Below are 27,174 nucleotides of genomic sequence, written 5' to 3' on the forward strand. Positions count from 1 at the left end.
CATACATAATTAGGTCGCCATTTTCATTTGCGATGTGAGTTTAGGATCTGCGTATCTCTTTGTTATTTTGGGATTGGAAAAGGAATTCTGTTTTCCATATTTCTGAAACTAGAGAGAATGGGGGACTCCACAACTACAACGACCTCTTCTAATACTGGCGGTAAGTCGAATTTATTAACAAACTAGTATGTTGAGCGCTTCTGTGAGTGCGATTTGCCAATTTTGAAGTTGAAAACCGGTCAGACCCGGAATGACAATGAAATCATGTCCAAAATATTGCATGATGAAAACGCCGGTGTGCGTGCAATGATTGAGAAGTGAGCAAGATATGTGTGGGCCTAGGTGTGTGTAGCCAGGCGGCTTCTAGAGAGTAAAAATCATTTACTGACGTAAGGTTACTCTCAATGAAGCCAGGTATCCCTATCCATTCACGTGTGTGTAGGCCGCCAAAACCTGAAACTTTCGCCCTCAAGATTTCTACTTTTGGAAAGACTTCCATATGTCCCCTCCACTAATTTTATTGGCAGTGTATACAGCCACACGCGTGTGTCTTTACCATCCAGCCACACGCGTGTGGTTATATCCAGAACACCTATTTGTGGATACCGCCACACGCCGCCAGTAATAACAGTAAAACGCGTATGTAGGTCTGACCGTCTATATCACGATCAAAATAACCTCATTTCTTCATTAAATTCTTACATTCTAAACTACTCTGATTTCTTTAAATCATTTCAATTTCATTCTCACCGTCTTCTTTCCTTGCTTTTCTTGTCGTTACAAAAGGCCGCCTGTTAAATAGCAAATTTCCACACTTTTTCTACTTGTGTCGATTCTCTACTGACGCTAGGCTGGTCAATTCCATTGTGACTTATGGGACATTTGATACTTTTTTCCACATAACTGAGGTGCATATCTGAAATAGTAGCTGCACAAACATGGATTTACTTTATTAAACTGTAAGAAGAATATTGAAACTTACTATATACAAAAATGTATGCTTTCAGCTTGGTTGCATAGGGTGCTATATCGTCAGAAATGTCATTGTGACTTATGGGACATCGATGGACCACACAAATTGAGCTCTTTTGTTCAAAGTGCCATATCTATCTCAGTTTTATGACAATGTTTTTAAATTTGGACTTGGAGATTAACCAGTGATAGTGCTCACTAACAGTACTTGAATTGGACTTGATTCATTTCATTTGTTTCAGTAGTTGTGTGCAATCGTGTGTGACTTATGGGACAAGTGAACGTGACTGATGGGACCCTATCTAATTTCATGGAATTTACATTTCCTCTCGATGACTTTTTAAGTCAAACTTAATTTCAGCATGAATAAATATTCCCTAATAAGATGACACCTTTAATAATTCATGCCATTGTGTCAGAAATAAATTCAACAAAGGGCAGAAACATCTTTTCATGCACTTCATTTATATAAAGGGAACATTAACCAAAAAAAAGCTTCCTAACTTGTCATCAAGTTTTAAGAACTGTAATCAAATATTAAGTACAAAATAATCAATAAACAATTACAATCATAAATATTTAGCAAACAGATGAAAAATGAACAATTAGAAAGAATGTACACACTTTCCATTGTGACTGATGGGACATAATGATAGGACATATTTGTTACAGATGGGGCAAATAAATGTTGCTTTTCTCTATCTGTCTCGTACAGTATGGTATTAAGAAAATGACCTTTACAGTGTATACATGTAAGAAAATTAAGACATTAATGCTGTCATGAAGTATATCAATATTCTTGTTAATATATTCTCTTTTGTGTCAAATGCTGATATTTTTCATTAGTTGTTGATGTTTATGATAAAACAGATGGATATCAGTGCACAGGCAAATTTTTGACAAAAATATTAAAATTTTTGCATAAATTCTTTTAAAAAAATTAATTAACTGGACTGTCTAGAAAACGGTTGCAATCGATTTCTACTATCTAAACTGCATGTACATGTATACTTGTATAGTAAAATGTGTATTCATTTACATGGAAGATTTTACCATTGTCTGTGCAAAAAATATGAAAATAATTGATTTTCATGAAAAATCCACGATGGCCACCAAAAATTGCCAATTTGGAATCCCATGGGACACGATTTGACAAAGGGAACATCAAAATTCATTAACTATAGACTTCAGGCATTACAAAAAATGTTGGTTAAAAAATATATCATGGGGGTGCACTCTATCACAACTTCTTTTTTTGCCAGCTGCTTGGGCTGATATGTCATCTCTTTCATAGAAATTCTAAATGTCTGTATTATTAAAAGGACATCATCATTTATAGAGTACCAAAGTGATGATGTCAGTTGTCATGGTGTGATGGCGGCCTGGTAACCCTGGTTCTAAACAAAATAACCTGGGGCCGTTTCATAAAGCTGTTGTCAGTTAGGAGCAACTTTAAGAATGACTAATGATCCTTTCTTATATATGCTAAAACATTGCCAATTTATGATGACATTTACCACAAGGATCATTGGTCGTTCTTAAAGTCGCTCTTAAGTAACGAAAAGCTTTATGAACCAGTGCCCGACTCTCAGAATGATGGTAACAACCAGGGACACACACATCACCATTTTTGCAAACACAAATGTGTAAGACGATCATGCAGCTGCGACTAGGTTTAGAACCGGCCGATTCGATGTTCATGACATTGTGACTAAGCCTGAGTCGAATCGATTTTAAAATCGGTGTTCGATCGATGTCATCGAACACCGGTGCAGATTTTGCAAAATCGGTGCATCGAAAAAAAAAAAAATACGTCGGCCGGCCGATTCGTTTGGTTTACACAATCAATCATCAAAATCAGTAATGTCCAACTTTACTACTACTTACTTGATTTCTATTGCCCCCAAAATGAAACCGAATGAGTAATTATGATGCTATTCACCATTAATTTGAAGTTTATTTCGATCATAGTTCGAGTCTTACTCGTCTGCTCGTGCCGAGATAATTTATGCACGATGAATTCATGAATGGAATGGCCATCGATCGTGCATGCGCAGTACTGTTCTTTAATCAAACCAGAAAATGGCCGGAAATTGACGCGATCAACGTAAAATAAATCTTGCTTTCATGAACAATATTAAAATCATGACCATAGAACATTATTTAATCGTAATATTTAACAATAATTTGCATATGATAATCATTAATATGAATTTAGAGCTTGATGTGAAACGTTTGTATTTCGTTTCAATTTTCAATGGCGGACATCTCATGACGATCGACTTGACTTCTTGAGTCGAGCTAGTGCACTTGTCTAAAAAAAATAATCATCACGTCAGGATTGATTCTCGAACATTGTCTACATGCAAAAACTCTGTTCAAGTTCGTAATATCACCATATAATAACATTTTACATGACAAAACAGAGAAAATTGCGTTTGATATTTTTTCCCATCAATTTGAAGCTAGTTGCCCAACTTTGGGCTCTGATTTCATGAATGGGAAAATATGTCATACGTCATCAAACACGCATGCGCATTGTGCTTATTTTCTCGGAGCTTGGAGGAGACGTCCAGAGATATAAAATAGAAATAATCCCAGTATTATTTCTTCCATATGAACATAACATACTTTGCTGACATCGTCAATTTTCTTAGTATGACCATAAAATCTTGTTAAATCGTAATAATTTAGATGAATTTAGGGCTCGATTCGAAACATTCGTATTTATTTTGATCGCATGCTCAATTGCGTCTAAAAAACTGGATTGTCATTATCAGGATTAATTCTCGAACATCGTCATAACTCATATTCCACAATCTTTCCTCACAATCGTTATATCAGCATTGAATAGCAATTCAAATGACCATCCAGAGAAAATTACGTATTTATTCCCATAAATTTATTTGGAGCTCATTTTGGATCCAACTACACAATCTCAGGCAAGTTACAGCGCTCTCCGTTGATTGCAATTGTTTGCTGGCGCTGACGTCAAGCACGCCTGTCGTTTCGGGAGAGTGAGTGTACGGAGCTGCGGACGGGGCTGGTGAATGGACTGCGAATGCTAGTCGACCGAAAATCATTCGGATCGACTCTGCGTGATTCATGTCTTTATTATTGTTTCATTTTAAACTTATATGTTGTCATCTGCAAATATCATTGTTGAAGATATTTTGGGAAGAATTCTGCTTTGGTCCCCGGCCTTTTTTTGTGTGTTTTGTGATCATGGAAAATACAAACGAACTTTGCTCTGTCATCTGCTTGTGCAACGCTCACCCGGCCAACGCCAGCGCATACCGTCAGTGTGTAGTGCATATGCAAAGCGCATCGCATCGACGCAAAAACAAGACTAAATTTTCCCCGCCTTCAATATTCGATGCATCGATGTTCGATCGAATTAGAGCTGTCGAACACCGGTTTTCAAAATAATCGATATGACTCAGGCTTAATTGTGACATCACACTTCGGTCCTCCTTAAATGCGCATGTTCCTTTCTATTGACAGGGGCAGGAATGATTCTGAGAAAACTTGATTGCAAGCTTCTGAACAATTTTTTGGCATTTACAGGGGCTTTAATAGCTCTGCTCATGGTAGCCTTAAATGCATCTGAGGACTGGTGCTCTTACATGTATTTTGACAGGATCCAGAGGGTCGCCCATCTACAAAATTTGTGACTGATGGGACATTGACATAGGTTTTAATAGTTTCCATGGAACTACATGTATATACCAAGTTCATATCATATGTAAAACAGTGGATGCATACTCCAAGGGGACAAGAAAACCAAGAGAGTGATCTGGACCTAAAAAATGAATAAAAGCTAGGGTGAAACAAACCCAATTTACCTGCACTCAGCTTTGCATTTTAGCGATCATATTCAGTTTTCTCCTTTCTGGACTGGGCACACAATGCAAACTTTTTTTTGTTGTTCCATGCACTGCCTATGATATTCAGACTGTTTTTTTCTGACAGTCAGCATACTGTTCTCCAGCTTTTAAGCATTCTTGTCTCTCTCTTTGCTGTCATGGACAGCTTTAAGGTGGCATGGTTTACGGACTGTATATGTGACTTATGGGACATGTGACTTATGGGACTTAAATGTATGTCCCCCCAGTATAGCTATTTCAAGTCCAATACAGATGCAGCTTGATTTGTTGATGCAAGCATGTACTATGGTAGATAAAAAAGTCCAATACTTGTCTGCAGGAGTCTATGGCAGCATATGAGGGAAACTTAATGCTCAAAACTGTGACTTATGGGACATCAAACATACACACCTTGAAATGTATTTTGTGCCTCACAGTTTCACTGCAGCGTGTAAAACAATACAGCTAATGGTAAATTATTGCTTGGAGGTCACATGGACAGTGGAATTTTTCATCAGCACCCTTTGCTTGCCAGGAGCCAGGGATGGGTGAAAGTTGTACACTTTCTATGAAATCTTAGTACCAAAATGCAACAGAGTGCACATTGCGTATTTTATGAATGAATGAGGGTATAGTAAATATAAGTGTGTTTTTGTAAACCTTAAACTGTATACTTATAAACAGTATGAACAAAATTGCTCAGAAAATAATTTTTTGAAAATGGAAAAATGCAACATTTGGCTGGAATTGACCGGCTCCATTCTAGGATGTGCGTGTACGTGCGTACGTACGAAACTCGGGATTCGTGCATGCTTAACGCTTGGTACGAAAATTATTCATACCAAACGTAAACGTAACCCAAACTGTATATGTCTACTGCGCTGCGCTAACGCTGTATGGGTCTGCCACCGTACCGCGAAGGAAGCCAGAATCGACACAAGTAGAAAAAGAGAATTTGCTGTTAAACAGACGACCGTTTGACTGTTTGACAAGAAAAGCAAGGAGAGAAGACGGTGAGAATGAAATTGAAATGATCTAAGGATATCAAAGGGGTTTAGAATGTAAGAATTTAATGAAGAAATGAGGTTTAATATTTTGATCGTGATATAGACGGTCAGACCTACACACGTGTTTTACTGTTATTACTGGCGGCGTGTGGCAGTATCCACAGATAGGTGTTCTGGATATAACCACACGCGTGTGGCTGGATGGTAAAGACACACGCGTGTGGCTGTATACACTGCCAATTTTATTCTTCGCCAACGTTACCCGACGCTTGCGTCTGTAACGTTGGCGAAGAACAATATGAAACAAGATGGCGGCGTAACCATCGGGCAAGTCTCTTCCGTCTTGTCATATTTTTCTAATTTTTTGTATGAATTCGTGTTTGAAAATAAAATCGATGGCGCAGAAATGTCAAAAATGAAGTTGCATCCCATGTATAATGGTGGGCCCCAAGTCTGCGCACCTAACAATTTGAGTTAAGATTTAACATGAATTTAAATTTAATTTCTTCTTATTTCACAAAATCTTTTGGTTCATAGTGTTCCTGATATTGTTAAGAGTAAGTGTACCAGATTTCTCATTAAAAAATGAAAGAAAATTTAAGGTTTTCTTGAAAAAACCTCGGGCAGTCATTTTCAGATTGAAAAAAAAAATGGTAGGCCTACCCCATGTCTGCGCACTCATTCACTTTGCACACGATTTGGGGATTTTGATGAAAAAGGCTGCACTTTGAGGCCGTCACATGAAATGCCCTAAATTCATCATTTTCCCACCATTTTGAGTCGGATCTTTTTATGAATACCTCTATGTATTGCATGTGTAAAGTTTGTGCTCGTTGCGTATCTTTTACTAGAATCGCGCAGATACGCGGGTGCGCAGACTTGGGAGACCGCGCAGACATGGGGGAACTGACCATACATGATTTAGGGCTAGAGATTTTAGAAGAAAAGTACGGCAAGACTTCCATATGTCCCCTCCACTAAAATTGAAAAAAAAAATATGGAGAAGGTTTATCAAGAATTATCTAACATATATCTAAGAGATTTAAGAAGGAAAAGTCGGATACATACCAAAATATGGCTTTATTCCGTCAAAAATTTGAGTGTGTGTAAATCGGTTTATTTAGTCAGAAAAATAAATACCCAATACTCTTGGAGAGTAGACTAGTCGTAATATCGGTTGATAATTGTTATGAAACCCATGGCTTTCAACAATTCCTGCTAGCTCAGTGAGTAAGGCGACAGACTGGAGATGCTTCGTTCTGCAGCGAGAGGTTCGAATCCAAGTTCCCACCGGAAGTTAGAAGAAAAAAAGAAGAAAAAAGAGAGACAGAAGGGGGTTTTGGGGAAGTATTTTTTAAAGGCAGTGTATACAGCCACACGCGTGTGTCTTTACCATCCAGCCACACGCGTGTGGTTATATCCAGAACACCTATCTGTGGATACCGCCACACGCCGCCAGTAATAACAGTAAAACACGTATGTAGGTCTGACCGTCTATATCACGATCAAAATAACCTCATTTCTTCATAAAATTCTTACATTCTAAACCCCTTTGATATCCTTAGATCGTTTCAATTTCATTCTCACCGTCTTCTCTCCTTGCTTTTCTTGTCTTGTTACAAACGGTCGTCTGTTTAACAGCAAATTCTCTTTTTCTACAAAAGTAGACGGTAAATTTTTAAAGTAGACGGTGAAAAGGGGTAATTTTTTATGAGGAATCTGCTTATCACATTTTTATTTGCCGCCAAGGTAATCCTTTTGCCGCAAATGTAAACAAAGGAAATTGGTCTCCAAAATTGGAGACTGTCTCTGAAATTGGATACGCAAATTCTTCACAAAAGTCTCTGATATTGGAGATAATCTCCCACATTGGAGACAGTCTCCAATATTGGCCGTGCGCCTCTACTGCTAGCTGACTAGGCTATTAACTGATGAGCTAAGCTGCGTCGGCGCTTGGCCGGGGGCACTCACACATTACTACGAGGTTAGTATGTACTAATCTCGTACAACAGACTGTTTGACCCTGGATTTCGAAGTAGTCGGCAAACATCGCTTCATCGCTGAAGTAATATTTGACGAAACTCCTTCTCGCTACGCACCGGGCCGGGGCTCTTGCCGGTTGGTAACCCAGGGAACTCCCGCCCGCATAGCGGGAGGGAGCCCAGGACCTTCCGTGTAAGGCATACTCACCTGACAAGAGTGATCATTCTATTGCATTCATGTACATGTACGGTACCGCCAAAAAACCTGTAATTGTTAACTTTCGCCCCCGAGATTCAGGAATGTACTTCTAAAAGATCTAGCCCTAAAGGCTAAATCATGTACATGGGATTCAACTTCATTTCCCGACATTTCTACAATATTGATTTCATTTTTAAAACAAGAATTCATTAAAAAACTGGAAAATGTTATGAAAAGAAAACTTTTGCTTGGCAACAGCATGGAAATTGTGCGATTTTATTTCACATTAAAAATGATACATAATATTACAGAAAATCACAAAATTACAAAAAAATTTGTTCCATGTACATATAAAAGAGAAACATTTGATAAAATTGAAATAGAAATACATTTGTAAATAATGTGACCGGGGCTAGAATAAGTATAGCTTATCGAGTCTAGCCCCGGCAGAGATGGAAGGTCCGGCCACAGAGCTGGCCGCCCCACCGACAAGACAAGAGAGTCCATCTTATGCACCTGCACCAACACCCATGCATCCATACAAATCACACACGTACAAAATCCTCATATGCATCTACACCAGACAGACATACAACCCCCCTCAATTCCATATTAGCAAACAACCAACCAGCCACTAATGACGTAAGCATTACCTCCATGCTTACACAGAACTCTCAAATACAGTTTTTAAGACGAAAACTTAGGGAGAGAAAGAAAAAATTGTGAATGTGACGTATTTCTTAAAAGATTAAAATAGTGAAGACTTCATACAAATATCATTATTCTGTGTAATTGTCCCATAAGTGGCCCCTTTGCCAAACCTGGGGCCCACTGCAGAAAGAGTTGTGTTAAAATGATTTTTAGAGTTGCGATTAATTGCAACTCTTTCTGTAACAGGCCCCGAGGGCCTGTTGATCAACAAAACCCTTGCACAACTACAACAAAGGACATTTGTGTAGCAATTTCACAACTTCAGAATTGAAGAAAATATTGACTATGAAATGCTAGGAAAATTTCTCTATTGATCCTACTTTTTTTACTTGCAATTGATACAGGTCTTGCGGAGCTTGCTCACAGAGAATACCAAGCTGGAGATTATGAAAATGCAGAGAAACATTGTATGCAGTTATGGAGACAAGAGCCAGAAAACACTGGAGTATTACTTCTACTAAGCTCAATACACTTCCAGTGCAGGAGATTAGACAGGCAAGTATATATTGTGAATTTTGTTAGAATGGGAAAGGCGGTCAACCTGATTAATTCTATGCCTGCACAGTTTGTCAAGATGAGGTTTGAGCTTGGATGAGGAAAGTCTTTGCTGTTTTTAAGTAAATACATGAGGAGGTCAGTGAATAATCCTCTCTCACATTTTTTTCCCTTTGTCTTTTTGTATAGGTCAGCACACTTTAGTACTCTAGCAATAAAACAAAATCCGATGTTAGCGGAAGCATACTCAAATCTGGGGAATGTCTTTAAAGAGAAGGGTCAACTTCAAGAAGCTCTTGAAAACTACAGACATGCGGTGAGACTAAAACCGGACTTCATTGATGGTTACATTAATCTTGCTGCAGCTCTGGTTGCAGCAGCAGATATGGAAGGAGCCGTCCAGGCATATGTCACAGCTCTGCAGTATAACCCGGTAAAGAAATGTCTTCATCTATTTGCATGTCTTGTTAAGTGTTTATCTTGTTCAGATGATCATCCACCATTGGTTGCATTTTACTATATTTGGCAGGTTTGGTGTGATGGATGTACAATGTGTCCTTTCATTGATTTCACAAAATTATTAAATGTTTTTTTTTTTTGGGGGGGGAGTGGGGGTCACTTGCAATCTCTTGCCTAAATCTGCAACATTAGGTATGCTTTAACATTTCAGTGAATGGAGATTTTTATGGGGTGTTTAAATAAAGTTTTAGGCTCTTTTGTGTATTTCAGGGCAAGATTACCCAGAGCCCCTGTGTAATATTTTTCCTGTACCTTAACCCTAAATCTCCCGGGGTATTTTGATTCTTGTCATTCCCGGGGGGGGGGGGGGGGGCCATTATGGCCCCCTTAAGATCTCGGCCGCCGATCGCGCGAGCGACGCAAAAATTTGCACACTGGTAGTGTGCGATGTAATTTACAAGGCTGTATGGTTAAATTTTCCAAAATAATGAGATTTTATTTTATATGAATTAATTATGCTAATTTATGCATAAATCATACTTTTTGCTCTAATTCACTAAATAAAGCTCCTAGAATGCTAATTTTTGGTAAAAATTTTCTTTGTAGCATTCTTAACAATCGTAATTCAAAAAAACTTTGGTTTGGAAATAAATTTCTTATGTATTTTATTGTTTTATGAATTTCTTATGTATTTCTTTGTTTTTTACTTTTTGTTTTTTATTGTTTTTTCAATGGAAATTGTTTCAGACATAATTCTGATCATAAACAAGGCAAAATTAATTAAGTTTAATCAGTAAAAGTAGAAATAATGATACATTTATGAATTTTGGCTAAATACGCAATTTGCATTGGATTTGTACATGAAATGACGTTTATGAGCAATTTTGTGTCTGAAATGCACTTGCATAATGTTGCGTAATGTCATAACCGCGTACCCGGGCGTCACAAATTTGGTCTCAAAATTTGCGCGAGACTTGAATGTAAAAAGTCAGTGAGCTGCGAGGTGAAAAAATTTTGCGCAGCAGATATATCGCGAAAATTGTTGAGGGGGGGCCATTATGGCCCCCCCCTGGGAGAATTAGGGTTAAAGACTCAATTTCTTTTTTTTTTTCATGTAAATGTAATACATGTAGTTGCGAATACAAAATAGCTGGTGCTCTATTTATATTTGGTTAAATGATTTGTCAAATTGTCTCATTCTATTTGATTTTTATTGAAACATTCTTTGTCCAGAGTGGGAATGGTACTTAAGTAAATGATGTAGTATTATCATGTTCAGATTATTATATTGAATTTTCTCGATAGATTTGTGTCTTGTTTTTCCAATAACAATACCATGAAAAGTGAGGTAATATAAAAGAAAAGTGTGGTGGGTCCCATTAAAGTGTGAAAGAGAATGGCAATTACATGTATAATATATTTGGATGTGTAAAAGATAATCATGAATAATTGTCTGAGCACTTGAGTCTCATCAAATTTATACTGTATAAATCATGTTTTATAGCGATTCAACATGTTTTGGTGGACTGTTGTAGATTGTGAAATATTTTTTGTTTTATGGGTGGTATAATTTTTTAAAATTTTTCTACTTGTTTCACAGGACCTGTACTGTGTTCGTAGTGATCTAGGGAACCTTCTGAAAGCACTTGGTAGATTGGATGAAGCGAAGGTAAGGTATCCACACAGGTTTGCAATGCCTGTTGTCAGGTTTGTTTGCCAAGCAAGAATTTTGACCTTGCCTTATAATGCAACCACAAAATGTTGTAAAATTGAAAAATAACAAGAATTAAATTAAATTATTTCTTTTTCACTTAAAAACAAAATTTCTCAGAATGCTTGCAGTAGTATGTTGCTTTTTCCTTGAGAATATTCTCAGAGTAGATAAATTCCTTAATCTTGAAAAGGGCATTTTTATTATTCATTAATTTGTAGATGTAACAAGTAAGACTATTTCTTAACCGATTTGCTCGTGAAAAATGTTCATTCATCCATTCACAATTGCATGTCATCTCATGGGGTATGGCAGGTCAGATGATTGTTTTGATGTTAAGTTTCTGTAGACTAAAGACAGGATGTGAAAGTGGCTGGAGATTGAAGACTCGGTTCCTTCTCTTTTGGATCCCAGAAAGCATTGGTAGCCAGTTGACAGGTTGACAGTGGCTCATGTCATGCTGCTGTAAGTTGCTGCTGCTGCATAGCGCTGCCATGAAGCCCATCATCGTGTCGTCGTGGGGAAGCCGTTTCCAGTGTGGTTTGTGCAAATCTTCATCTTGGCTTCTGCGCTGCAACTGCTGCTGGTGTTACTGCTTAGTGCAATGCTGGCTTGCATCTGCTTACTCGCTTGCCGGCTGCTTGCCGGCTGCTTGCGTGCTGGCTGCAGCGCTGTGTGGGCGCTAAAGCGCAGCGTGGATCAGCTTGAATTGGAAGCAGAGCTACAATCATCTCAACCAAGCTGGTCCATCTTTGCAAAATTTTATTTCCTTAGTGCCTGAGTATTTTTTTATGAAACATGAAATTTTAATTCTTATTTAATGTTGAGAAATGAAAGAAATTTTGAAATAATGGTAAACATTCATTAAAATGACATATGGATTAACTTCCTTGAAGGAAGGAATCATTTGTTCAAACATTTTTAAGAACATCTTAATGGTGAATTAGCTGTAAAAGTTGGGTTGTATACATAACCAACATAAGACTCACTGCCCTAAGGAGATGGAATTGCGTAGATATTAGATAACAGCTGCTGCTGCTGCTATGCAATCAACAGATTTCAACAGATGGACATCATTCAGCTTGCTTGCCAATATGAGCAAACAGAATTTGATAAAAGAATATACCAGGCATCAATCAATTAGTGTTCTACAAACATTTTAGGGAGTGGGCTGGACTGAATTGATGAAAACTGTTAACGTACAGATGTTTTCTGTGTAATCATGCCCTTGTATTCTATTATTACATTCAGTTTGCTCATATGCACTGTAGTGCAGTAATTTTCTGCTAGTGCGAGCTATTGTGTCAATGTCAACGTGTTAAATTTGTTAACAATGCTACCAAAACATTTCCCCATAGACAAGCCATGAAATGGCTCTGAAAATTAATCCTTGCATTATTGATGCAGTTGAATTTTAATGCATTCATCTTTGTGTTGAGAATTGGCTCTTTCCTTTTATCTTCTAGTTTAATCAATGCTTGTATGTCATTTTTCTTCATATTTGCGCAGATACTAATTCAAGATTTTTTTTCTTTTCTTCTCTCATTCTTTTTATATATTCATTCATGCACTTCTGAAGGTTAGATTTTCAGCGGAAAGGGTCATCTGTGTGCCATAGGTTGATTCAAGTTGTTCTTTTTGCCCTTCTGGATGCCACTTCAAGGAACCCAAGTGTAGCTGTGGATGTCATTAACGCCTGGAATACTGGTTCATGACTTGGTAGTTACTTCACAGTTAGCCAAGCAGTAAGACATGTGATGTGGCTGGAGGAAATATGTTATTAAACTGAAAAACAATTGAGAAAATATGTAAAATAACAATATTAAAACATTAAGAAAAAATGATATAACTGGAGGTTGAAACATCATAAGCCAGTATTTAAAGACGTCTGGAGGTAAAAAATAGTTTTTTGTACTAAACATTTCTGTCACACACAAGCTCACTTGCAAGCAGCAGTTCTTGCGCTTGCGCATGCGCACATGCCAGCGCCAGTGCGAGACGCGAGAATGTGGTTGTTTAGCGCTGCATACTGCAGATAAGCTGTTATATTGGCGGCTATCAAAGGTAGCCTTGAGCTCTTTAACGATTAAAACTTCATGTAAGTAAATTCAGAACTGAGGAGAGGAAAGATATTAAAAATCTAGATTGGTTTCTCATGATCACATTGGTTTATTTAATGTAACTTTCAGTAATATGTACATTCATCCTGTGAATGCACATTTTCAGTTTGAACAAAGTGTCGTTACAATGCATTAAGTTTACCTTTGATCCAGCATTTGTCTTGGGCTGCGAGAGCCATGCATGCTAATCATAAGCCTTGCATTATGTTCGATGCGCTGCCTCTTGGCTATTTGTCGCTAGCACGCTTATTAGGGTGGCGCATGTAGGCTGTTCTGCTCTCATGTATGCTTAGAAAATGCTGCTATAGCGTGGTTTGCCTGCATTTTCCATGGTGCCCAAACAATGAAACCAGGTTTTCTTGTTCCAGTTTCAGATAAAACTAATTTTTTTCCCTCCCCTAGATCGAATTGCAAGAGGGGTCTCTTGAAACAGTTGTTGGCAAATGTTTGCATTTGGATCTGTCAACCTAACATCATTGTTTGAGGGGCCAGGGAATTAAGAAATTCAGGCAAATCAGCATTTAATCCGCTGCGTGTCATGCCAGCGTGTAGTCATATCTGAAAATCAGATGGGTAGAGAAAAAAAAAACAAGTGCAGTAATGCATGCAGTCACTAAATCACTTCAAGCATTCTGACAATTTTCAGGCCATTAACCTACCTTGTCTCTGATTTTCAAATATGACCACAATACCACATTCTCAAAGCTTTGCGCTGAAAGACCCGTCATGATGAGAAACTAATGCTTTTTTTCCTCTCCTTTTTGTCATCCCACTTTTCCTTTCTTCTCTTTGCCCTTGAATGATGTGGGCATTCTTTTTGTATCCCCACTCTCTCTACTCCACCCCTCTCTATCTCCTTCCTGTATTTCATCTTTATTGCTTATCCTGGCAATGTCCCTTGTCTTCTGGTTTGCTTCATGGTGTGTCCATAGGCATGCTACTTGAAAGCTATCGAAACACAGCCTAACTTTGCTGTGGCGTGGAGTAACTTAGGATGTGTCTTTAACAGTCAGGGAGAGATATGGTTGGCTATTCATCACTTCGAGAAGGTTGGTAATTCTTTCCAGAATTTTTTCTACATTAATTTGCTATAAAACCAGATTCTGTTTCTTTGATATTCTGTTCCCCTCACTCTCCTTGTACACTAATAACATTTATTTTTTGTGTTTAATAGGGTTCCAACTATTTGTAATGTAAAAATTGTGTTCACTTGTACGAAGGAAATGTTAGATTCATTGTCAGATTTTATTTATATATATATATTTTTTTTTTTTTTGGGGGGGGGAAGGAGGGTTTCTGAAATTTGCTGTAATTTCATGTAAAAAAAAAAACAAAGAAAAAACTAACCTCACATGCTGTCTGCATTGATAAAATATTTCTATATTTAGTACACAGTATGGTGTCTCTCCCTTATTTGTTCCATAACCCTTATAGGTGAAAATGAAATGAAATGCAACATTTTACATTTTATTGTAAATTCTCATTGTACAATATATATCTATTCTTACGATGAACCCCAGGCTGTTACATTGGACCCCAACTTCCTTGATGCATACATCAATCTTGGCAATGTTCTCAAGGAGGCTCGTATATTTGACAGGTGAGGCTCTTTATAATATCTTTTCTCTCACTGATGTCTTTACCCAGAAATGTTCGGGAAAGAGTTAGAGATTGTTAACTTCGTGCTCACTCCTGCTTATTGATGAGACTTGTTTTAAAAGCACTAAAGTGTGAAAGTAATACAAACAAAAAAGATAAACATATAGATGGTGGGTACTTAAAATAGCTCTGGTGATAATTTGGAGTAATTACCTCAATTGGAACCCATGGCTGGAAGATGCAAAATGCTGCACTATGGCTCAATTTACATTCGATTTGTAAATAATTAGATTTTTGTTGCTTCAGCTACTGCTCTATTCTAGTGTGAGAAAAATAAATGTAAAAATCGTGTGATGCAGGTTTAAGATTCAATTAATATTCTGATAATAATTTGAGTGTTAAATGACTGCAAATTACGAAGTATAATAAGATGTAATTTCCTTTTTTGGTCTAAGCTGAATGATTTCTTACTTTTCTCTCTCTACAGAGCTGTTGGTGCGTATCTTCGAGCTCTACAACTAAGCCCAAATCATGCGGTCGTTCATGGAAACCTGGCCTGTGTATATTATGAGCAAGGGTAAGTTTCCCAGAGTATTTTACTCTGGTCATTTTATTTCTCACATACTGAAAAATGTTATTGTGCAATTAATCACAAGCTTGTTTGTTTGCTTTTATTTCTCTGTTCAAAGTAATACAATATAAAATGTGACATAATTATATGTAATTATATATACAAATTAATCCATAACACAAACAATATACATAATGAATACAAAATAATGTGAGCATAAACTTGACTTTTTAATAATAACACATAGCTTCACTATCAGGTATATTATTCGAGCGATTACACATGATCAATATTTTGTATAAAAATCAGCCCTACAATCGAACATCTAAATCTAAATGACCAAAACCATTTCCCCTATCAACCAAGAAGAAATATGAATCGGACTGTGGTTGTATTTCTATCACTTTTTTATTTCATTCATCTGATACATTGTAAGATTATTTTAATTGGATTGAAAGATGAAAATTTGTGACTTTAAAGTATTTGGGGAGGCACGATAGCTCAGTCAGTAGAGCGGAGGTTTCGGATTCTGGTGACCAGGGTTCGATTCCCAAGTGGTGTGCTAGTGCCCTTTGGTAAGGCATTTATCCGCATTACCAGGTCCCTTGGAGAGGACCTTAAGCTGGTGGTCCCCTAGTTGCGTGCTCACAGGCATTCGTGCTTTCTTAGCAGTCAGGTAAAAATCCCGGTATAACAAAAACTTGGATATATGAATAGATTGTTGTAATGTCTTTCATCTTTGCAGGTTGATCGATCTAGCCATTGATACATATAAGAGGGCTATTGAACTACAGCCACACTTCCCGGATGCTTACTGCAATCTTGCAAATGCACTCAAGGAACAAGGAAAGGTAAGTCGTCAAGCTTGTCAGAAATTTAGTAGAGTGATGTTTAAAATCTCATCAATTTCAACAGAGATTGGGGATACCCAAGGCTTTGCCTTGACATCTCAATTATTGGTGCACATGATGATACTTAACATTTGTATAGCGCTTATCACAAGTCATGTCTTCAAGTGCTGGTTACGACTCGTTAAATAATTGTCAAGGAGAACATTATTTTGTTGAGATGTTAATGTATGCGGAGTTACCTTCTCTTCATGTGGAGATGTTCTTAGCTTGCTTGATAATGTAATTTGATCTTGAAAAAAAATTACTGACTTTTGTTTGCTCCTATTTCTAGTCCTCTACTCTTCTACTCTAGAATTTTTCATTGTGTTATCATTAACAAATACTTCATTGATTATTGTAACTTGAAAAATATCACTGATGCATCTCATATGCATGCACTCCAGGTTGCTGAGGCAGAGGATTGCTACAACACCGCCCTTAGGCTATGTCCAACCCACGCAGACTCACTGAACAACTTAGCAAACATCAAGAGAGAGCAGGGCAATGTGGAGGGTTCCATCCAACTCTACTGCAAAGCCCTGGAGATCTTCCCAGAGTTTGCTGCTGCCCATTCCAATCTTGCCAGTGTATTGCAGCAGCAAGGGAAATTACAGGAGGCTCTACTACATTACAAAGAAGCCATCAGGTAGGGCTAATTACTGTTTTGCTATTCCTCATTTGCTTTATAAAACAGACTTGCAGTTGGCACCTGTAACTTTTTCTCCTAAAGGCCCACTGCAGTTTTACTCCAGAATTTGTCAAAAGATCTCTACAGATTGCTTCAAAAAGAAACTACTATTGACTACTGCAGGTCATGTTTCTTTGCTCAGTCTTGAGGTGATCCATTGCCTGTTTCAATGATTTTCCAGAGATTATGAAAAATTGAACTATCTTGGACTCTTGTAGAAAGGGATTGTTCTTGAAGGAGGTATAAGTTCACATTGTTCTATATCTATACAACCATAGTGGCCGTTTTTATTCACAAGGTCATGGCTTCATAAAATGTTGGCTAAAAGCAGCTACATCATTCATAAAGTATATCAATTTCAATGCAGTGTGGTTGATGTTTGCAGACATGACTGATGTAAAGATTGGGTCAGGCATTAGGGGTACTCTGGTAACATCTAGTTTCTTGGTTCTAAGCTAGTATCTGTGTAGTCTATTACAATAATAGCACATTCTCTTTGTTTTACCCTCTTTGTCTTCCAAAAGTAACATCAATTGATTTAACACATCTCTTGTGTTTTACAGGATCTCACCAACATTTGCTGATGCCTACTCAAACATGGGCAACACATTGAAGGAGATGCAGGATATCCAAGGTGCTCTACAGTGTTACACAAGAGCTATTCAAATAAATCCTGCCTTTGCTGATGCTCATAGTAATCTAGCGTCTGTTCATAAGGTATGTATCTACTCCATCTAAACTTCTATATATTTTGTAGGTGGATTGATGGTCCCGTACATGTCCATGAGATGAATGCTTCCATAATTTTCCCTTGACCAGATGCGATGCTCAGCAGGGTTTGAAATTATGAGAAACTGGACTATCCCTAATATTCATGGAATATATATTGCTATGAGGGGTCTGCTTTTATCCATGCACTTTATTGTATTTAACAGTTATGCCGTGTAAGTAGAAACAGGAAAATATGGAAGAAAATATATTGGAGCCGTATTTCCATTTATGTTAAATACGATGAGGCCAAGGTTCCCTTTGTTATTTTTTAATGAAATCACATGAAAATTGATTTTTAAATACCACCCCCCAAATAAAAAAACACTGCCACCACCAAAGATAAAAATGACACTGACAAATATCAGTATAATGGAAAAAACAAATTATGATTATTTTGCAATAGTTAACTCAGAGGATTTGCTTATATATGTATATCCTTTTTTTTCAGGACTCTGGAAATATACCAGAAGCCATAGAATCTTACAGAACAGCATTGAAACTGAAGCCAAACTTCCCTGATGCCTACTGCAATCTTGCTCATTGCTTACAAGTAAGATATTTTTTGCAGCTCTTTACTGCTGTTTGGAAGCTAATACTTGATTATTGAATATCTTCAAGACAAAAACATATGGGTTGTATGTTTTTGTTCATCCTTCATGTATCGAGTTATGGGGCTGCTTCAAGCCGTAGAGCCATTCAAAATTTTAGAGTGAAAGTTATTCAATTGAATTTAGATATCATGATTGATTAGATTTTACAGTCTGTTCTAGTTTACTGAAAGCATACCCCGTCCAAAGTTTGATGTTCAGAATCTTTATCTGACCCATTATAATTCACATCAATTGCTTCGCCCTTCACTGGAGACAATTTTAGTGATTATCATAGCTTGTTTAACATTCCTCTGCCTAGCCTTTCAGAATGTGAGGACCTATAATAATGCCTTTCACAGGGGCGGGTGATTGAGACTTAATTCTATTTTGCATTTCGATGTAAGAATATTGCAATATCTTGGTCCATAGACCAAGACACCTTCTATTTCAACCAAGAACAGAGGTCTAAGGTCTAAATCTCTAGGAAAATTAGAGGTCTAGATCTCTAGGAAAATTAGAGGTCTAGATCTCTATGAAAATTAAGAGGGGAATCTACTGGATTCCTTTGATTATATAGGTACATGTAAGGCACCAAAAATTGTCATTGTGATTCTCTGCCATCTTATATATAAACAGATTCTTTGAATTCTTCTGTAGCAATTTGATATCCAAAGTGTTTACATATCAAAGATTCTTGTTAGCATTCAGGATGAGGTGTTAACACCTTATAGCATGTCCTAGAGCATTAAATGTTTTTTCTTTGTTATTTTGCAACAGATTGTGTGTGACTGGACAGACTATGAATCAAGGATGAAGAGACTTGTATCTATTGTTGCTGATCAGTTAGAGAAGAACAGGCTTCCATCGGTCCATCCCCATCACAGCATGCTATACCCGCTATCTCATGGATTCAGAAAAGCCATTGCTGCAAGGCATGGTAACCTGTGCCTTGAGAAGGTATGCATTTAAGAACTTGGTCCAGAATGCAAATGATTGTTTAGTCATGCTCTGTTTCAGACCACATTAATGTGTATGGAAGGAAAGGGTGTGAATGTCATGTTTTCAAAGTTAATCTCATTAAATCTCATGATATGGGTTGAAAGAAATCAAAGGCAACTTGATTTGTAGTAATTCATACAGTTGCTGGACTTGTGTGTTATTTTGGTGTTGGTTTCTTTGCGCAATTGATGTCTTGTGGTATCACTCTAGAATTGCTTGAAAGTACTTGGTGCAACGATAATAAAACGGTTCTCATGGTGACTAGACATACTTCATTCTCTATCTAGAGTATGAAATTGCTACAAATAATAGTTTTGAGCTTTCCTTTGGATATAATCTGTGAAGTGCTTATTAATGTATTAAAAGTATTCATGATTAGAATAGTATCAAAATAGCAAAGCAAGAAGTAACGTTACTCAAAGACAGTTGTCGTTGAGAAAAAGTGTGGTTACTGAACCTGGTCGTTTGATTTGTGCAGATCACAGTCCTCCATAAACCTGCCTTCAACCATCCGAGGGACCTGACTGCCAGCGGTGGTAGGCTCAGGGTCGGCTATGTCAGCTCAGATTTTGGCAACCATCCCACTTCTCATCTCATGCAGAGCATCCCAGGAAAACACAATAAAGAGAATGTTGAGGTAAAGCATAGACTCCTACAAATTCTGTGTGTCTCTGTATGTTTATATGAACTCCTGATGTAGAATAGAGCATGATTTTTTGGAATGTACATAGCATTTTTTCAGACATTTCTTTTAAGAACTTTAACCAAAAGACTTACAAAATTATTTTAAGGACTACCTATTTGGAGTTCTGCCAATCTATTTCTTTGATGAGTTTGTTTTGATTGTCACTATTTCCTCATTCTATTGATATTTTGGTTATATCTTTTTTTCCAGATATTTTGTTATGCTTTGAGCCCTGATGACAACACTTCTTTCAGATCGAAAGCAATGAAGGAATCTGAACACTTTGTTGACCTATCACAGGTAACTTCATTTTGAAATTATCAGGAATATAATATCTAAACATAGACTTAAATATCAAGTGAATATTTGATATGAGTCTTTAGAGCTATTACTACAGCAGTTTACATTTAGATCAGTGCTCAGAAATGATCAAGTTCTTGGGAACTGCCTTGGGAAACTTGGGAACATGTAGTTATTGCAATTGTGCAGATTGTGAGGTAAGACATGCTGCTTGTTTTCAGTCAACTGAAATCACTTGCGGAGGTGTATGAGTGGGGATTTGAACTGAATATAGAGGTAAAATATCTGCCAAGTGTGATTAGTTACTTATTTCACTTTTACAAATGAAGAATCTTGCAATATTTTAGGACTTTGTGCTTACATATATTTTTAGTATTGATTGTTAAAATTGTATCTTCTGAATCTGTCACAGATCCAATGCAATGGCAAGGCTGCTGATCGTATTAGTGCTGATGGAATCCATGTCTTGGTCAACATGAATGGATACACGAAAGGCGCTCGTAATGAAATCTTTGCTCTCAGGCCAGCACCTATTCAGGTATGAAACATAATAATAATAGAAATAGTTTTCCAAATCCACTTGCAACATGATCAAGGTGCAAAATATATGAATCCTTAGAACTCTAATGTTAATGTAGATTGCTTGGTTAATGTTTCATCATCAGTCTGAACATTTATGTCAGTGATCCCTCATGTAATAGAGTTTTGCTGACAGGACAAGAAGACCAGACTGTGCTTGCCTTTTTAAGAAGATTTTTTTGAGTCTGAGGGTTAAGTGAAGGGGTTTGATAGACACTGATCAAACTTATCTTTGCGACAGAAAGGCAATTTATATAGATTTCATCTTCAAAGAATTAAAAAATATCAGTAGAATGAGCACCAAAGTATTATATTCAAATGAATCTTATCTCATTCCTGTACCTCCTTACAGAATGTTGGTGATGTATTTCAATATTTCCCTTTATTTTTTTAAGTTCATGTTTTATTTACCTAGTACTGAGTATATATAATGGGAATGATTCACGAACAACTAGAATCAGTCTTCACTGATTTAGAATATGTTTAATGAGATCTGATAATTCAGTTGCTTCTAGGAGTTTTATTGATGACCCCCCCCCCTCTTCTAATACCAAGAATCATAATCCTAGTCTTTCATTTAGTCTATGTATGTGTAGTGATAACACACTGTGTATGAATTCTTTCATAACAGGTGATGTGGCTTGGCTACCCAGGAACCAGTGGGGCATCTTTTATGGACTACCTGATTACCGATTCCGTCACATCCCCTATGGAACTAGCCAGTCAGTACTCTGAAAAGCTGGCCTTCATGAGACATACCTTCTTCATTGGCGATCACTGGAACATGTTCCCTCATCTCCTGGACAAGGCATTGATCGAGGTGAAGAGCGGTAGCAGCAGGGACAATGTGGCAGTTATCAACTCCATCAACCTCAAGGCCACACTGGAGAAACTAGGTGTCTCAGACAAGGTAAAGTCTTGCATGTTATCTGCTATATTAGTTGTGAAACAGGATCCTGTAACGCAACGATTAGTGATTAAACATACGTTTAAGTTTCATGATCAATATTGTAGTCAATGATCGCTAATCTTTTGTGTTATGGGGCCATGGGGTGCTTCATATAAGTTGTCACCTCATTGAAGTCTTTGGTTGAGAAGCATGGTCTCTGTCTGCTGTAGTTAGAGAATTATATCTTGTTAGAGCTGAGAAGCTTTATGAAATGGTATCTAGGTATCAAGTATTCAGTATGTACATGTGCTAATTATTTCAAGAGATTGGTGTCACACCAATTTTTTTAAAATATATCCAGTGAGTCTCATCAATTTCACAGTACATATGGCAAGATAAAAATCGTCAGAGGACAAAACGAGAGCTTTCAGTTCCCGAATACAACTATTGCAAATGCTCGTTTTCTTTCCAGGTTGCTGTCAATGGGGAAGTCCCCAATGGTGAGAAGCTTCATTTTCCTGTGATTGAAAGCAACTCCTCTCAAGCTCTCAATAACCTCGTCCAATCTGGCCAGGTTCAAGCTACAATCAATGGTGTCACTGTGTGTAATGGACTTGCTCTCACACAGGTAGGCGATTACAAGGTTAGAAAACAATGCACTCTTATCGGAGATGCCAACTATCAATTCTTAACACATTATGGGAATGTTGTATGCCCAAATTACTGCAAGTTGCTTTGAAAAATATGGATCTGCCCTGATTGCATTAGTGCACAAGAGATATATTCTGCAAAAGTGTTATGAGCCTGGGGAATACCGCAATTCTGCTAGCATTGTTGGCATCTCTGACTTTAGCAGTTGCACTTCATGGTGAACACTATTGAAGAAAATATGAAAAACTTCTTTGTGCTGTGGTACGTAATTATTCTTGAGATTTTTTGTGGGGGGGGGAGGGGGTAATGCTTTGAAGCAGAGAAAATGGCTTTTGGGCAATTCCACCTCCAAATGCTTAAAAGACTGAGCCCTTGAAAATACGAGGCCCCCCCCCATGATCCCTGTTCACTGTAATGTTAAAGCTGATTTAATATAGCAGATAGAGGAAGTAGGTTTTGTAAAGTACCCCCCACCCCCAAAAGAAAAAGAAAAAATAGAATAAGAAAAAAGAGGATATTAGAAAAAGGAGTGTTCTTGAAAATTTATTTGATAATGATTGAAAATGAATCAATTACAGATATTTGATAATTAGGTCAGTTTTAATACAAACTGATAAACGCTATGAGGAAGCAGACATGCAATCACAAGAACTCACATTGATATTTGGACCTAAAGTTTCTTGCAACATCCCCAAAGATTGCCCTAAGAAAGTCAGTTTGTTTACATTGGACGTCATGACCAAATATCTTTCTCCCCTTTTCTATTTCTCCATGTAGTTGATTCCCAAGTCTGCGACTGGCGAAGAAGTTCCGTCGTACCCTCTGATCACGACCCGTGCAATGTATGGACTCCCCGATGATGCCATCGTCTTCTGTAACTTCAATCAGCTCTACAAGATTGACCCAGCTACACTCAGGATGTGGGTTAATGTAAGTGTCTTTCATTGTCGAGTGTTTTATAACAAGTGGCTATGATTGCAGCTAGTACAGAGAAGTCGGGATAGTTAATGGCCAGACAAGAGTCTTGATTGTAGTTGTGTTAAATACTCTGTTATATTAAAATATTACAGTAATATTCCATACTGTTTGCTGGCAGTTAGCAAGTTGCAACATATAGTGAAATATACTCTGAATATGTCAAAACAATTGTTTCTTTATTGACATTTCAATAAACACACACACCCGCAAAGATATTTGTACTTTCGTGTTTCAGAGCCTTGTTAATTCACTTCTTATGTTATATTAAACAGGACTTCCACTGAAAACATTTTCATTTCATCACAGACTTTGGTATGTTGTGAACCAATTGACAATTCTCTGACCTTCCTCTCTTGCTACAGATCATCCAGAAAGTACCCAACAGCGTGCTCTGGTTGCTCCGCTTCCCAGCTGCTGGTGAACCTCACCTACTGGCCACTGCCACACAGCTAGGCATGCCCAAAGGAAGCTTGGTTTTCTCTGCAGTAGCATCTAAAGAGGAACATGTGAGACGTGGCCAGCTTGCTGACGTTTGTCTGGACACGCCCCTCTGCAATGGACATACAACTGGCATGGATGTACTGTGGGCAGGTACACCTATGATCACTTTACCAGGTAAGTACTGTTAAACAAGCTCTCCGTTTTCATGTTGTGTTTGTATTCTGAAAGGCTATAGTCAATGAAAATCAAATTGATCGTTGACAAAAATTGAACTACTTTGTTGAATGTCTTAGAAAAATATTGAGTGGTTTTGTGTTTTGAAACTAATCATGTTATTGAACACCAATACCCCATGATGCAAATTCCAGTCCTAACTTGTTTTGAATTTGGTGTTGAAAAGCTGATGCTTGTTCAGACTCGATACGTTCACCAGAATCCATCACTGAACTTGAAACCACCCAGTATCTTGAATGAATTCCACAAATTGTGATAAGATTATAATGTTTGGTGCTTTCCTTCTGGTTTTCAGGAGAGACTCTTGCATCACGTGTTGCTGCCTCCCAGCTTCAGACCCTAGGCTGTCCTGAACTCATTGCCAACTCCAAGCAAGAATATGAAGACATTGCAATCAGACTTGGAACAGACATCAAGTTGTAAGTTGGCTGCTCTACATTTTTTACTGTTACAGTGATATTGATATTCTTTCTCTGTTCAACCTTGCTATTTCAAAAAGTGCAATCTTCTCTTTAATTGTATACACTGGATTTATTTGTAATATATTTTTTTCTCTTAAAGACTATTCCATTTGGGGGACTATAGATATGCACTTCATACTTTGATATGAATGAATATTAAAATCAGAAAGGTCCCTATGAATCAGGAGCATATGTACCTTTGATTGACATTCAAGGTTGGGAAGAGTTGATGAATGAAAATGTATTACCCTTGTGACTGTCATTTGATCGTTGTACATACACCACATGGCAAAGTGTAAAATGACTTGATATTTGCACTTGATAATAAAGACTTCTCAAATTAAAAACTTTTAGTGTGTTATTTTGTTTTAGATTCATCTGGAAGAGTATAAGAATTGAAAATGCAAGAATTTATTTCCACTGTGATAAAGTTTTATTACAAGATGATGTTAATGATGGAATCTCAAGTAGTCTTTGTTTTCATTTTTGTAGGAGTCAACAGTGTATTAATGTGATCTATTCACTCTTTCCCTTCTAACCTGAATGTTCAAAAATACATTTTGAAGTAATCTTAGACTAAAACAGTTTCATTACTTGTTTCTAACATTGCCTCTGTATTCTCTTGTTATCTCCTTCAGCCGTCAGCACATCCGTGCCAAGGTTTGGAGACGGCGCATCGAGAGCCCCCTCTTCAACACCAAGATGTATGCCCAAAGCTTGGAGCTCCTCTATGCCAAGCTCTGGGAGAAATATGAAAAAGGGGAGCCATGTGATCATGTAGACATGTCGGCTATGAATCCCATCAATGGAAAAATTGACGCAATCAAGAATTGAATGACATATAATTGGTGACAGTTGGTATGCTCCATGGCCGCCTGCCTTTTTATGGGCCTGAAAGGAAATTCATATACATGCACGGGTACCTTTGCTGTTAGGCATGTTAGAATATTATACATATATAAATATATTTTGCAAGTAACCATTTATTTTTTTCGCAGCGCATTATTTCGAGCAGATGTATGAATAGAACTTGGTGAATCCTGAAATTGAGCTCTGTAAAAGCAAGATCTGTATGTTGTAGCTATGACATGTGTTTTCAATTTCCATTAATTTCCAGTTTCATCACCATTATTATTTGATATTGAAAATATATATTGAATACATTTTGTTGCTGAAACAAGATTTAAAATGGGAGTTGTTGAAATGGAAATATAATTATGTCGTGATCTATCCCACTTAATCTTGTGCCTTTTATTAATTTTATTTATTCTGTCAATATTAGCATGACAGTAAAGGAGAAAATTCCATTTCCAAGAATTGACATTTTCAGTTTAATATGCTTGCTGTATTTAGGTACATACTTCAAGTGAATTTTGCAAAGTATGGTTATAACTAATTGTGTGAAAATTTCATGATATGAATGTGAAAGTACTTATGAAAAATAAAGAAGAAAAATGATGATTTAAAATCTTCAAGGTTACTACCAGATTGAGAAAGCATTTTATGATATAAGTCATTTTCTTTTAGTTTGCTGCAAGACATTTCTTCATTTAAATTATCAGCTGTTTATAGAGAATAATTGAAGATAAGTTATTTTATTTCTCTTTTGTCATCATATGAAAATAATTTGAATTAGACTAATTTGGTATTCTATGATTTGAACTGTAAATAAGATCTCTATTTCATAGAAGTTGCCATATATCATTTTATTTGTCTACTTTGGTGCACACACACTATCAATCCACATGTATAACTGCTTGTTCATCATTAATGTGTTTATTTAATTTCAGTCATGTTTTGTCATTTCCTGCTCGGTACAATTTAGGCTGTTTAAATGTAAAAAAATGGACATTAATTTTTTCCTGAAATTGATGATGCGAGGCGAAGTTTATAATATAATGCTGGAAAAAAACTACACTTCATATTTCTTGTAAATTATGATTGATAATCGGCATTCAGTAAAGCACTACAATTTTATTTAAAAAGTGAGTATTGTAGGAGGTGACCAGATGGTCTTTGTACAGAATTTAAATTTGTAAATAATTATGTATCTATAATGAAATAGGCAGGTTTCGATGTGCACGATATTCATGATTATGTCCAAGCACTTTTGCTTAATTTGACAAGGATGATAGAATAAGTTTCATGGTATTTTGAAAAGTGCTTTGTGTCACGTATGTTTGAGCTATAATTTTCTAATTTTAAAGTGATAATTGTTGTTAGCTCCTTAGTGAAGTTACGCTTTGATGAAGGTGATTGGGTGTTTGCTACTTTGCTGATGTGCATTCTATATCAATGTCATATTAAAAATGTTGTTATCCCACAA

General features: G+C 37.0%; 1 protein-coding gene across 3 annotated transcripts; it reads left to right on the forward strand.

Annotated features, from left to right (window-relative positions):
• On the forward strand, positions 1-27,174 carry LOC121417809 (UDP-N-acetylglucosamine--peptide N-acetylglucosaminyltransferase 110 kDa subunit-like). 3 transcript variants are annotated; one of them, XM_041611576.1, is made up of 21 exons: positions 1-160; positions 9,082-9,232; positions 9,422-9,665; positions 11,292-11,360; positions 14,455-14,571; positions 15,043-15,122; positions 15,609-15,698; positions 16,438-16,543; positions 16,987-17,228; positions 17,834-17,987; positions 18,490-18,591; positions 19,409-19,588; positions 20,109-20,267; positions 20,526-20,615; positions 21,028-21,153; positions 21,826-22,104; positions 22,556-22,726; positions 23,512-23,664; positions 24,075-24,327; positions 24,683-24,806; positions 25,487-27,174. In XM_041611576.1, the coding sequence occupies exons 1-21, from the start codon at positions 118-120 to the stop codon at positions 25,680-25,682; spliced, it is 3,129 nt and encodes a 1,042-aa protein (XP_041467510.1). In that variant the 5' UTR covers positions 1-117; the 3' UTR covers positions 25,683-27,174. The 3 variants fall into 3 exon arrangements, with proteins under 3 accessions (XP_041467510.1, XP_041467574.1, XP_041467621.1); XM_041611640.1 differs by having other exon boundaries at positions 22,556-22,711; XM_041611687.1 differs by lacking the exons at positions 1-160; positions 9,082-9,232; positions 9,422-9,665; positions 11,292-11,360 and adding an exon at positions 12,993-13,121.

Source organism: Lytechinus variegatus, chromosome 1, assembly GCF_018143015.1.
Source record: "Lytechinus variegatus isolate NC3 chromosome 1, Lvar_3.0, whole genome shotgun sequence".
Taxonomy (NCBI): domain Eukaryota; kingdom Metazoa; phylum Echinodermata; class Echinoidea; order Temnopleuroida; family Toxopneustidae; genus Lytechinus; species Lytechinus variegatus.